This window comes from Fistularia commersonii, chromosome 8, assembly GCF_037954325.1.
Source record: "Fistularia commersonii isolate RoL2024-O1a breed Wild chromosome 8, RoL_Fcom_v1.0, whole genome shotgun sequence".
Taxonomy (NCBI): Eukaryota; Metazoa; Chordata; class Actinopteri; order Syngnathiformes; family Fistulariidae; genus Fistularia; species Fistularia commersonii.
The window spans coordinates 6,757,813-6,770,674 of record NC_141291.1 but is presented as its reverse complement, the minus strand read 5'-3'; the positions used below and the strand labels follow the sequence as shown (position 1 = coordinate 6,770,674).

Sequence of the window (12,862 nt, the reverse complement as noted above, 5' to 3'; positions counted from 1 at the left end):
AGCCCGATTACACATCTTGTTTTTTCAGTCGTGTATTTTGTAACCCGCATATTTTTCTTTTTGGTGAGATACACAACAAACAGCAAACAAGAGGATTTCAGACCAGGTAGGTTTTTACTGTTCTTGGAGGCACACGTTGCAAGTATGGGTTCATTACAGTGCAAGGAGATACAATGGTCTTTTTGTAAGAGTGAAAACAGCGAGCTCAACAGACACCACCTTGGTTTCATGAGATATCATCTTAGGAGAGCAAAGATCTACGACATGCATCTTAAAGCCTCCGACCATTTGAGGTGTTTGGGCGTCCGCGGGTCGGTGTCCGCTGAGCTCAGCCTTCACAGCGGATGGCGCGTATGAGCAGAGGGAACGTGTTCTGCAGGAGTTCAAGATATCTGAGGCCACTTGGAAACAAGGGGCCAGGAGTGACTAACTGTTAACTAGTTACTACAGTGCCTTTTCGATGATCCGCATACGAAGGATTCATATCGGATCGGGTTGTGTGCAGAAGGTGACAGCATGAAGCAAGGATCTAAGCTTGAGCGAAGTAGAAAATAAAATCAGAAGCACGGACAGCCTCCAGGAGAGGAGTGTCTTCACGCACAAAAGGACACCAAATATAAATCTGTCAAGTATAAAACTCTGGGAAACACTGTCCCCGATAAGTTGTTCCACCCTTCAAAGTGAAATATGAGAGACACTGCTCTCGATAAATACACATGGAAATTCTCACACACACACACACACACACACACACACACACACACACACACACACACACACACACACACACACACACGCGCCGCGCGCACACACACAGGTAGGCAAAAACTACCATCAATGCCTGTCATTATGGGAGACACTGCTCCCGATAATGGATTTAATTATGGAAGGCACTGCTTCCGATAACTTATATAACTGCTCCTAAGCAGACTGTGCAGCAAAAATGGCTCGGGGCGAACCACGTGATCCACTGACCCAGTTGGGAGTTCAACATTTACGGCTGACTTCTAATTGTCTCCGAGTTTCTCTCCGTGGTACTCGGCTCTACCTGGGCTGCTCTGCCTTGAGTCGAAAAATAAATTAACACAAATAGTCAAAAACGCCCCGATGATTCAAATAGTGCAAATTGTCAGTAGAGCCTTTTTTTTTTTTTTTTTTGTGTGTGTGTAGCTGCTCCTGTCCTACATGGGGCATAAAGAAACATGGAATTGCGAGCCGCCCCGTTTTGTCAGCAACAGTTGAGGAGTCATTTCTGTAGCAGATGCTGCCGTAGGATTCGACAGTATAACCGTCATAATTATGGAAGGCACTGCTCCCGATAACATCGTATAAAAAGACAAACAAATACATATAGAGGTTGCGGCTGATTCAAAGAAAAACAACTAAGGCATAAATAAGTTTACAGTATTCAGAGGGCGACGTCGGTTTGACATGGTGCGTTGTCGGAAATATCAGTAGCATCTATCATTTTCAAGCGTCCAAAGCGGTTTACGGACTTTTTTTCTTTTTTTAAACATTTCACCAATCTAAGAGTGTCGATATCTTCCTCTGCTTTAGATACAGACCCGAAAGCAGAGGAAGGGAGGATCGACAGACGTGACCTGTGACCCAGAGCTTTGTCTAAGTGCTGGTGTTGGGGTTCCTACCGCTGATGGCGCTGTAACCTCGTCACGTTTATGTTTTCGCAAACACACACACACACACACACACGCACACACACGTTATTCCTCAACCATTCTGAGACGCACACATACATGTGCACGCCGAACCCGCACGTTTAGATTTCGTTGTCGATATCCCAGATGTCACCGGCCATGGCGTTGGCGCAACCCTGCAGGGTCCATGTGGCGAGGGCCAGCTGGACGCGGAGGTGTTCCATGTCTGTGGTCTGGGCGAGAGATGCCAAAGTGTGGGGGCCGCGGCCGAGCAGGAGGTGACGGAAGGAGGTGTCGATGGGAGACACGTACGGGGACAGAAGCGTGCGCTCCACCTGGAACGATCGGAAAGCGGAGAAGTGTGTTCAACAGCGAGGCCACGTGACTCATCCTGAGAGTCTGATCCGCCCGGGAGCGACTCAGCCTTACGCTCATCAGCTTGGCGTTATGGATCCGACAAGCCTCCTTGTTGGCAGGATCGGTGTCGCTGACGGCCTGCATGATGGAATTCGCTGCTCGGTTGAAGGAGCCTCGTGCACTGCTCAGCCACATGGGACTCACGTCCTTCAGCTCGCCGCTCTGCACACCGACGGTTGGAACGACGGTCAGCAAACAACACTCCAAATAAGAAATGCGTAGGAGTTCTCCACAGAGGGGCTTACCTGGGAGAGCTGGCGGACACGGTTGTAGACGGGTTTCACGGCCGCAAGGACAATCTCTTGGTATCTGCTCACATCCAGCCTGAGCAGGTGATCGTGCACCAGCCGCAGAGCCATCTGGCCTCCAAACCGAGCGGCGGCCACCATCATCTGACTGGTGCGGTCGTTGGTCATGGTGTTGAGGTGTGCATCGGTGTCCAGGTCTGTACCATAATAAGGGTATTCCTCAGTCTGTCCAGGGGATAGACAGAGAAGGTGCTTTGTCAGGGCATAGAGATCTCTTTGGAGATAGCAGGGCACATTAAACTGGAAGTTTAGCAAAAGGAAAGCCAGACAAGGTTCGAGAAGGTATTGTTTTCACGCAAAGCACGGGGGCTTCGTTTTGTTCCGAGGAACAACATTTTGACAAGAGGTTTCAAACTGACACTTGGAATCATGTTACAACTCCAGGGCTCGAGGGTGTGTGAGCCCGTACTGGCCGAAGCATCGAGGAACGCCAGCCTCCGCTTCAGTCAACGGTAAAAACCAGCACTCACGTTAACGTTGGTGAAGTGGAAGGAGATGGAGGGGATCCCGGCAAAGGCTAGGAAGGGGTAGGCGGGGTCGTCTATGGACATGGGCTTCAGTCTGCACACAGGATGGGCTCAAATTAATGGACGTCGGGAAAAACAAACGCAACATGCAATTCTGTCTCAGTCTGCTGCTGGATAAAGCTGGCATCTTTAACCATCACAAATCTCACACATGTTTACCCGTCCCTCTAGAAGCTCCAAGCTCTGTCTAAACACACTTTCAACATCAGTTATCCTTGAGATTATTTCTCATAAAGAAAAACATTTCAAATCCAGGCGAGGACCTTTATTGTAATGCTGAATAATAAAATGAAGGAGTGCGGGAGTGAGGTCAGACGTTAGAAGGACTGAGCACTGGTTTCTACTCACACATTGGCCTTCCAGTTACTTGTCCCCATCATGTCATACACCGTGCCGGAACCAACAGGATTCTTCACCTGCGTGGAGGACACAAACCCCAGTGAGGCTCCGACGAAGCTGAAAGCACTTCTCCACCCACAGCTGTTGTTATCCAACTCAGTTCGGTCTCATGAATCCTCTGGAGGTTTACTCCTCCACTCCTGTCTGTCCCTGCACCAATGCATGACGGGAACCTCGGATCATCTCCGGAGTCCCTGGGCTGGCTTATGCCGCAGGTAGGCGTGGCTGGATCTACTGCAGAGTCTCACCATTTTCATTTCTCTGATGAATGTGAATCACTGAATTGACTTAAGTTTTATTTTACTGTGCATCCAACCTGCATTTTGAGAGTTTGCACACTCCACTTCTCTCCCCCTGCACTTTCACACAGCTTAACTGTTTGTATTTCAATCTGCACCGTTTGCTTCTATCTTGCACATCCTGTTAATACTTCTCTGCACTACATCTTGTCGCAATGATATGGTATTTATTGTTGTTTTTTTGGCTGAATCTGGCTTCACAGTGGACAGCAAAACCTGAATTCATTGTTGAGGGAAACGCATTTCTCGACGGCACATGATAAGAAATGCTATGACTCTTGAATTAAAGGTAATATTGCATCATTTCAGCTATAAGCATGTAGCTGTTAGTGCTACTGGTATTAGCAGTAGCAAATCATTGATTGTTGTCCCTCCCAAACCTCACTCCCTTGTGTCTCTATCGCACTTCAGCTTTCTATCTCTGTCCTTCTACCCCAAACGATGGAGGCAGATGGCCGCCGACGCCCCAGGTTTCTCCAGGTGCTTGCTCCTGGGGGAACACTGGTTCAGGAGTGTGGTCCAGATGTGAAGGCTCATCAGACTAGGACGACTCGGAGCTGTACACTTTAAACCTGACGTGACTGTCAGTGCAGCTCAGGTGTGGTTGCACTACCTCTTTCATGGTGTCCTCCAGGAGGCTGTACAGCAGGGGACTCGCTGAGGCAACCAACGCCCCACGGCCTGGAGAGGAGAAGGAAAAGATCACCGCCTGTGACTGGAGATGTTGACTTGCTCGTTGTGTATGAATGAGGGTTGTGGACGTACCCATAACCACTCCATCGAGGCTTATATAGCTGGAAACCTTTTTGTCAATGGATGTCATATAACCCTGGAACACAAAAGGGATATTAGTAAATCAGCGACGGCTTCCGTTCCGACACCTTGTCTCGTCTTTTCCGCTCTCACCTCCAGCCACTCCGTGGCACCAACATTTCCATATGCTCCGGCGCTCCAGCTCGCAAACACCAGGCTCCTCCGCGGCCGAAACATATCTGACAATGGCACACATGCGGAAAAACATCAGTGGCGTCCTAAAACACCAGCAGGTTAAAAAAAGTTACCATCACCTTGGCGGTGATGGCGTTATCCTAAAACTCAACCCACAGCGCTGAGGTCGGGAAACAACGGCTGTCATTTCACCGAAAATGATAAATCTATCTAATGTTCAAGCTCAAATTAAAATATTACCAGTCTCCACCATCTGATGAACCGCCTTGGCCAGCTCCAGGAGCACAGAGGAACCCACCGCTGCCCTTGCATAGCCGTTGCCCCAGGCATCTCTCTGAGCGCCCAGCACTACGTAGCAATCTGCAGTTCCACAGTGACACAGAAATGGTTTAGTGCGCTGTGATTTAAATGTGGAGTTTAGATATGTACATGTAAGCACGGTGATGATGCGTAAATGGAAGGATAGAGAATCCTACCGGGATCGATGAATCCCTTGATGACTCCAAACACATTGTGGATCTCCTTGTTGACCAGCACATTGTTTACCTCCACGGTGATGGACTGGCTGCCGCCCAGTCTGTAAGTCAGGGAGTTGAAGCCTCCTATGAAGCCGCTTCCTGCTTCAGGGCCACCGATGCTCCTTCAGGGAAGGAAAGGAACACCACACAAACACCTTAGCGTGAGGCCAGCCAGTCAAATACCCTGCACACTAAATATGTGCAGGACAAAATGATGCAGTTAGAAGTGGAGCCGTTTTTTTTGCCATGTCTTCATTGATTTCAATTGTACTTGAACTGGCATCAGACAATTACTGATTATCTACTTCACAAACAAGAATAAACACTGTGAAACGGAGTTGTATTATTTACTCATCCCTCTGCACCTGTAGCTTTTGTCCCAAATAGTGGCACCCTCATATTTTGATCAGAGTTCTTTTCTTAAGCTGCTATCAGAGGACCTTTTGTCACTATGCATATATATAATCCGTATGTCATAATAATATGTAAAGAGCCAGTCTTTTTCCTTATGTTGTTTTTTTTAATCAAAAGTGTAAGTCATTTGGACAGAAAAGCTCTTCTGTGGCCCCGGAAACCCCAACGGTGATCGGACAGCTGATGTTCGGTGAGCTGGGCCTGCAGGCTCTGCTGCTATGAACCCACTATGTTTATGATGATATTGCAAAGGGGAAGCAGACGGGAGTCCTCTGAACACCGTGATGGTATCCGGTGTTGTCCCAGCTTACTTTAGGAGGGCCAGGGCCGTTTTGGTGCTGATCGTCTGAGCCGGGATCTTCGGGAGGCCTGATGACGGTGTCGGAGGGAACTGGGTATGGTTGAAGGATGGGAACCCTGGGGTGTAGGGGTCTCCTGACCCCAAATGGACCTGAGGAGAACACGGCGAGACAGGATGCAGCGCTCGGTCGCGTGACGTTGCTGGGCTGAGAGATATGGAGTGACGCTATAGATCCGCGGGGTTTGACTTACATGTCCGTAAAGTGCAGTGTCAGCCTCATAGTGATAGTTTTGAGGGTCGGGGTAGATGAGAACAGCTGCTGCCTCCTTTGCTGCGGCATTATTTACCTGAGGACACATCAGATATTGACCCCATCACTGCCATTACTGCAGGATCTTCTCAAATACCCCTTTGGAAGGTCATGATGTTTATGATGACTGTCGAGAAAACACTTTTCTGCATCGAACATATAAATGACTTGCAAAACGTGTTCACACCTGCTCTGCAAAACTGAGCTTTCCGGCTCTTAGCAGCAGCACGCTGCCCTTCAGCTCCACGCCCTTCGTCTGGAGAGAATCCAGATCTTCCTTGCGACCGTAATTCCCGTACGCCAGCTTCCCCTACGTGAAACACATGCACAGATTTGGTTGGCTGAGCGAGGCCACAGTATGACAAAAAGGCCAAAATGTTGATTTTTGGCAAGAGATCCCGATATACACATTGGAACAAGACAATACAGAGAGGACGGCCTCACCTCGACGTTCCCAGTAGCACTGTAGGCAAGATACCCGCTGGGCTTGTAAACCGTAGTATTAAACACCACTCGATTTGGACGATTGCTGGCAAACAGAGGAAAAGAGCTTATTATGAATGGTGCTATTTTGATTTCCTTCCTCAGCAGGGCTGCACAAAGCAACCAGGCAGGGCTGAGTATGAGAAGAAGCAGCCAGAAGGAGGCACCATTCAGCTCCATTCCATCTAAGGAGATGTCCTTCCATCCTCCGGAGAGGTTTCCTAGCCTTAACCAAATTCTAATTCGAGTATCTGACAGCTCTGGATCAACCTTTAGGGAGTTTAAAAGGTCTGGTTTAGTAAAATACTGTGATTCACATTCATTTACAGTCAGATCACAAAACATTCTTTAACTTGACCAGAAATTAGAACACCAGTCAAAAGCCCTGAGCTTTGAAATGGGAGTGTTGAAAAATCAGCACGCATCTAAACAATTTTATGGTCAGAGGGACAATGGAGGAAACAGAAAGCAGCAATAATCACAGTTCAAGAAAAATCAACCTGTTTGGTATCTGGAGCTGAACATGGTGGATGTTGGTCCAGGGTTCCATCTCCAGGCTCTTGAATTCATCAAAGATGAGGTTTCCCAGGTGTGTGTCGTTGTCGCTGCCAGCAGAACGTCTGTCAAATTTGAATTTCCTGCAAACGATGAAAAGGTCTGGGGTCAAATGTCTATGCACAGCATATGAGCGCAAAACCGGCCTCAATCTGCAATGTGACAAATCTCCAGCTGGCTTCACTGAAACACTTTTTTGGAGATGGCTACAGGGTTCTAGGGGTCATTTTGTTGACATCCAGTAACAGAGCTGCAAAGGATAGACGAGCAAGGATGTGTTTATGAAAGACTGACCCCAGACTTTTATCAAAGGCCTCAGCAGTGAGCTTGTCTGACAGAAGTTGAATGATGTCCTTCCAGTCCAGTTCTTTCACCGCACCGTCCTCCGTCTCCACCTCTTCCATCTCCTCCTCTGCTCCACGGCTCGCCTGGGTCACTTGCTCCACTTGCTCCACTTGCTGCACTTCATTGCGAGGACTGCTCAGACAACCCACCAGGTACCCTGGAAGCAGGACGGTAAACAGACCATGACTTGACAGTGAGAAAAGCTGCAGATCGAATCTCCGGAAATGATTAGGAAGAATGATCAAACTAAGTATGTAGTTTGACCCACCAATCAAAAATATCAACAGGAATCCCAAGACCAGGTAGCAAACGGTTTGCCATAACCCACACGGCAGCCGTCTGAGTCTCCCAGAGCTCCTGCCATGCTCGACATCAGCTGTGTCGTCCGTGCCCTCTTCAGACAGTTTCACCTCCACGTGCCTTTCTCCATCACCATCATCAAGCTTTGCAGTGAACCTGTTGTAGCGTGCACCTTTCAGCTAGAGAGGGAGAGAGTAATGGTAAAGAGCTTAGGTGGAAGACGAGAAGATACAAATGCAAACTGAATATGCTCTTGCAGCAGCAGTCGGGGAGGATCAACACACTCGATGGTGCTGATCTGGTTACTTCTGACTACTTATTCAAACAATTAGAAAATACAAGAAACATGAAGCAAAATGTCACATGAGGTAAAACTTGATGACGACCATCTCGTATTTCATCGGAGGAACATCTGAGTCGCATTAAGTCCACCCTTTGCCAGTCAATAAACTGGGAATGGGACCCAAGTCAGGATATATCATGTACAGGTAAGCGCCTTTGGAACAGATGCTCTCCCCTTCTCTGTCAACAAAACCATCAAGCAACCATGTGCCTGATCTTGATCCATCCTATATAGAAATCAATGTTTGTCACTTGATATGTAGAGGACTTTAATCGATACACTGAAATAAATGTTTCTGATTCTTTTTCTACCGTACATTACTGCCATCAGGTGGTGGTTTCCCTGCATGAAAGCCTCACTGGACCAACCCTGACCATCACTGATGAAGCAGTGGTTTGAGGAAGAGAAAGTGTGTATTTTCACTTTTCTCAACTTTATATCTCTTTTATACGACTAGCAGCCTTTTGAAATGATTTAATTATGGCATTTCTACAGATGGCATTATGATAATATCTGATTAAATTTCAAATAGCGGCCAAGATGGGTTTGTTATCTCATTCCAATACACTACTCACTATAGCATACCATAAATGATTAAAAAGAAAAAACCTAATATTATTTTAAATATGGAGGATGTGCGTATTTCCCGATATTCCAATGAGCCCGCAATTCTAAGCTTTGTAAATAAATTAGATTTATTGAAATCTCAATAGGCGACCCTTCAGTTGTACCTCTAATAGGTGCAACTTAAACTCTTTTTTTCAGGACAAATAGCACAAGTCTGTATGACTGACAGATGGACAGACACTCACCCTGCTGAATGTCGATGACAACCATTCCATTGTTGATCTGACGACTCTAAAAACAGAACATGAAGAGGCTGATCACACTTGTATTCAAGAGTCTGTGTATGTGTGAGCTGTATCCCACAGCAGTGTCCAAAGGGCAGCGGTGAAATCGCTGCAGGCCATGTTTCTGTCATTATACAGTAAGACTAACATCGGAGGCCCATGCTAATCAACCGACCCCCTTTCACTATCACATTTGAAAAAGGCATTCAGAATTTAAAATCACTAATCAAACTCGCTTTTTTGCCAAACTGATAAACCCTATTCTATTACATTCATTTCTTACTTTTATTGTCATAATAATAATGGTATTAGAGATGGTTACTTTTGCAAATACTGTAGTGAACAGGCTTCAGAATCATAAAAATGTATTTAACAACAGGATTAATACATACAAAATGCCAATAAAGTTTAGAGCATGCATTCCTTATTATTTCATATTGCAATAAAACATTGTTTAACCTTGAGTTTTCAGGCATGGAATTGTAGGACTTGCAACAAACCTGACCTTCACGAACTGGTTCGATTTGTTTTTGGCTTTGTTTGTATATTTTCAGTTACTGGGTAGTGTTATCGTGCACCTTCCACATTCCAGTCCTTTTCTAAACAGTCTTCCTGCCGGGAGGTGAAGCAATAACCACCACCGATTTCAGTAATGTAACATGTTCCGTCTCAGAAGGAAACGGTTATCGGCTCATCAATCAGATTACGGTCAGTGTGCAGCATCCTCCTTCCTCTACAACCACCAGCATGTTAGCTTCAGAAACAGGGTCAGTGTTTAAAGTGACCTTGACAAGGAATAGTCTGTGCAAGTCACAACATAACATGCACGGGAGGGGTGGGGGGTTAGAATTCCTACATAAAGTCTTCTTGTTCGCTTATATTTACTCAAAAGCTTGCTATATGTGGGAGTAGGCTAATTGGTGCTACGTGTTAAAGCGACACACCCTGACAAGAAAGCAAACTCTTGACATCCTGTGTGTGTGTGTGTGTGTGTGTGTGTGTGTGTGTGTGTGAGTGCTGAAAACCAAAAGTGAGTCAGGCCGTGTAGGCCTCATGTGTCATTAACCAGGAACGCAGACATGCGGGCGTTTTGAAGCACATTGCTAACACGTGTTTTCGGCGTCAATTCATCCGTTTTTCATCGCAGAGTCTTTGAGAACCCCGGCCGTGTTTCTCGGACCAGGTGTCCGTCCTGCCGCTCCACGGGCTGCCTGGTGCAAATCGGCACCGCAGCATCATTAGCTAACCGTTAGCCAGGCAAACATGTCACCGAAGCATTAATAAATCGAAAAACAACCACGACGACAATACAATTAGTAAAAATAACAAAAAAAAATGACAATTTAAATTTACAATTATTATTTCACGGAAGTGTTCTCACCTACAGATGTTCTCGTTTCGCGGCCACGATGTGGAGACTTCTTGACTTTACAACCGTTTGCCCTTCCGCCTTTCCGGGGTGAACTGCTGCCGGGAGGCTCGCCCCGCCCGCCGGCGTCACGTGATGTGGACGTCATTACGCATACCTCTGGCGTTGACATAGAGCGCGACTGGTGAGGGGGCGGGGCCTGGCGATGACGCGTTCAGTTTTCGCGCCGTTATCAACAATGATTAAAGGAATTTAAGTATAAAGAAATAAAAGACGATAATGAATGTTGCTCGGACTACAACTGAAACACGGTGCTTTTATTTGATTTTAAATCAATAAAAAAAAAAGTGATTCAGCATGTCACGTGGTACTACAGAAACATCAAAGAATGATGTATAAGAATGTGTGGGTGTGTGTGTGTGTGTGTGTGTGTGTGTGTGTGTGTGTGTATCCGGGACAATGTCCAGGACAATACAGAGAGCCTCCAGGAGAACATCAGGAAGACCACCAATAATGACCTTTGACCTGTGGAATGAAGACCTCCAGCAGCATATGCGCAGGAAGGAGGGGACAGGAGGGCTATCATGGACAGGCCAACTTCCGCAGAGATTTATGGAGTTGGAGAAAACGCAGGGCAGGAAGGCAAAAGTGTTTCCAGCTGCGATGAGGTGACTTGGAGCGGAGATCACCAAGCTGGGAGAACAGGGAAGAGCTGGGAAGAGCACAATCCTGTGTAGTGAGGGTTCTGCACAGCCCTGTGGGAGAGGACCCTAGCTTGAAGGGCACTTCATGGACACTTCTTTTCAGATAGTTGAGGTCACGTGTATAAGCAAAGCATTTCAGAAAAATATGTGTATCACTGCAGAACCACACGGCAGACTATTCTATTTTGGCTTTGTGTCTTCAGGTGTTGAATCAACAAGCTGCTGTCAAACTTTATCGCTTTTTTCATCCAGACGGGGCAAGATAACATCTGGATCGGGAGATTAGTAAGCAATGAGCTGGAAAGCCAAAGCCCTGGTGCCGGGAAGCTGGAAGTCTGGACGTTGACGACCATGCCCATTTGTAGAGCTTGCTCCGAGCGGCACCGCAGTAAAACTATTTACAACATAAACAGTAAACCGGAGGCCAGTTGCAGGACCAACACACCCCAACATTCAATCTGTCAAGATCTTCACATCTTTTGTTGTATCATCAAAACGCCAGCAAAGCCAGCACACTACTCCCAGACATAACACCACCAGCAGGGGAAACCTATGTTAATAATGCTAAGCTAATGCAGTGCTAGCCTCTGGTGAGGCAATGAGTTTAAACCTTTAAAAATATATGATTTTTTTGACTTCAGCAATAATTGCTGTGTATGTGTGTGTGTGTGTGGGGGGGGGGGATTCTGGACGGTGGCCTTCATGCAATAGCAGTGTGCTCCCAGGGGATGTCACCTCTGCCTCTGCACAGGGTGTTCAGACTGACAGTCCAGCTCTGGGAGGCAGAACAACGCCTTCAATGGGAGCATTCAAGACGGAAAAGGAATCTTTTTTGAATCTACAAATGAACGTTTCCAGGACTGCACGGTGAAGGATTGGGAAGATCCCACAAAGACGGAGCTGGATGTGCAAGATCAGGTCCAGAGCTGTCCAACAACATGTTGAAGCTTCATCAGCTGGTGTTTCTGTGCCATGCCAAAGTGATGCTAATGGAAAATATTATAGCGAGCCATGAATGTTGTGGTTTATGTTGATGCTTGTTTTCTGTGTGATTTGGGGGTTGCTGGGAATGATGTGGGAGTGGTTTGGGGGTGCAATGATTTTTTTTTTTTTTACCTGGAATTGAGCAGGAACAGTTAGTTGTATTGCAGGTTTGTGCAGCGTAGCTGTGGCCAACAACAGCTATTGCTACATTTACCGGGTGTTTCCGTGACTAAAACGTTACAAAATTATTTATCGGGTAAACATCTATCTATCTATCTATCTATCTCAGGGGTGGGCAATTATTTTGGGTAATGGGCTACATTTCTTATTTAATCTTTATGCGCGAGCCAACAAGTTGAGCAAAATGAAAATTGCAATTTAAATATTACATTTTTTAGCATTTGATTTCAATTTTCAATTATTAATGATCATATAAATGTACCGCCTGACATTATTTTGTATGTAATCATCCATATGAAATTAATCAAAAGGAAAAAACAAGTTTCTAAATTCAATATTGATTGAAAATACTTGAGCAGATATGCAAAGAAAATAGTTTGGTGGGCTGGACAAAAAAAGCAAAACGGGCCGGATGAGGCCCGCGGGCCGTAAAACGCTCAGATCTATCTATCTATCTATCTATCTATCTATCTATCTATCTATCCATCCATTCATCCATCCATCCATCCATCCATCTGGGTTGCGTCACATCGAGCCTCTGGTTTTTGGGGGAGTGAAACTGTGAAATCCAACGTTTCCTGCAGTACGCGAAGGCGGCATAAGAGGGAGGGCGAGAGAGCATGAGAAAAAGGAAGAGAGAGAGAGAGAGAGA

At 46.3% G+C, this 12,862-nt stretch overlaps 1 protein-coding gene across 2 annotated transcripts; it reads right to left on the bottom strand.

Moving 5' to 3' along the window:
* Positions 1-95: 95 nt before the first annotated feature.
* On the bottom strand, positions 96-10,469 carry tfr1b (transferrin receptor 1b). Of its 2 annotated transcripts, none has more exons than XM_086150808.1 (19): positions 10,355-10,469; positions 8,935-8,980; positions 7,748-7,958; positions 7,429-7,636; positions 7,080-7,217; positions 6,541-6,625; positions 6,284-6,406; positions 6,038-6,133; positions 5,797-5,936; positions 5,030-5,193; positions 4,794-4,913; positions 4,512-4,597; positions 4,371-4,434; positions 4,219-4,286; positions 3,256-3,323; positions 2,851-2,941; positions 2,318-2,545; positions 2,085-2,234; positions 96-1,990 (listed from the first exon to the last, which is right to left on the bottom strand). In XM_086150808.1, the coding sequence occupies exons 2-19, from the start codon at positions 8,962-8,964 to the stop codon at positions 1,778-1,780; spliced, it is 2,283 nt and encodes a 760-aa protein (XP_086006934.1). In that variant the 5' UTR covers positions 8,965-8,980; positions 10,355-10,469; the 3' UTR covers positions 96-1,777. The 2 variants fall into 2 exon arrangements, with proteins under 2 accessions (XP_086006934.1, XP_086006935.1); XM_086150809.1 differs by having other exon boundaries at positions 10,359-10,425.
* Positions 10,470-12,862: the final 2,393 nt, after the last annotated feature.

Coding starts and splice junctions, on each gene's coding strand:
- tfr1b (XM_086150808.1), bottom strand. CDS start 8,964: ATGGAATGGTTGTCATCGACATTCAGCAGG. Junction 5,937..6,037: donor ACACTGCACTTTACGGACAT/GTAAGTCAAACC, acceptor TGTTCTCCTCAG/GTCCATTTGGGGTCAGGAGA. Junction 4,435..4,511: donor GTGCCACGGAGTGGCTGGAG/GTGAGAGCGGAA, acceptor TTTGTGTTCCAG/GGTTATATGACATCCATTGA.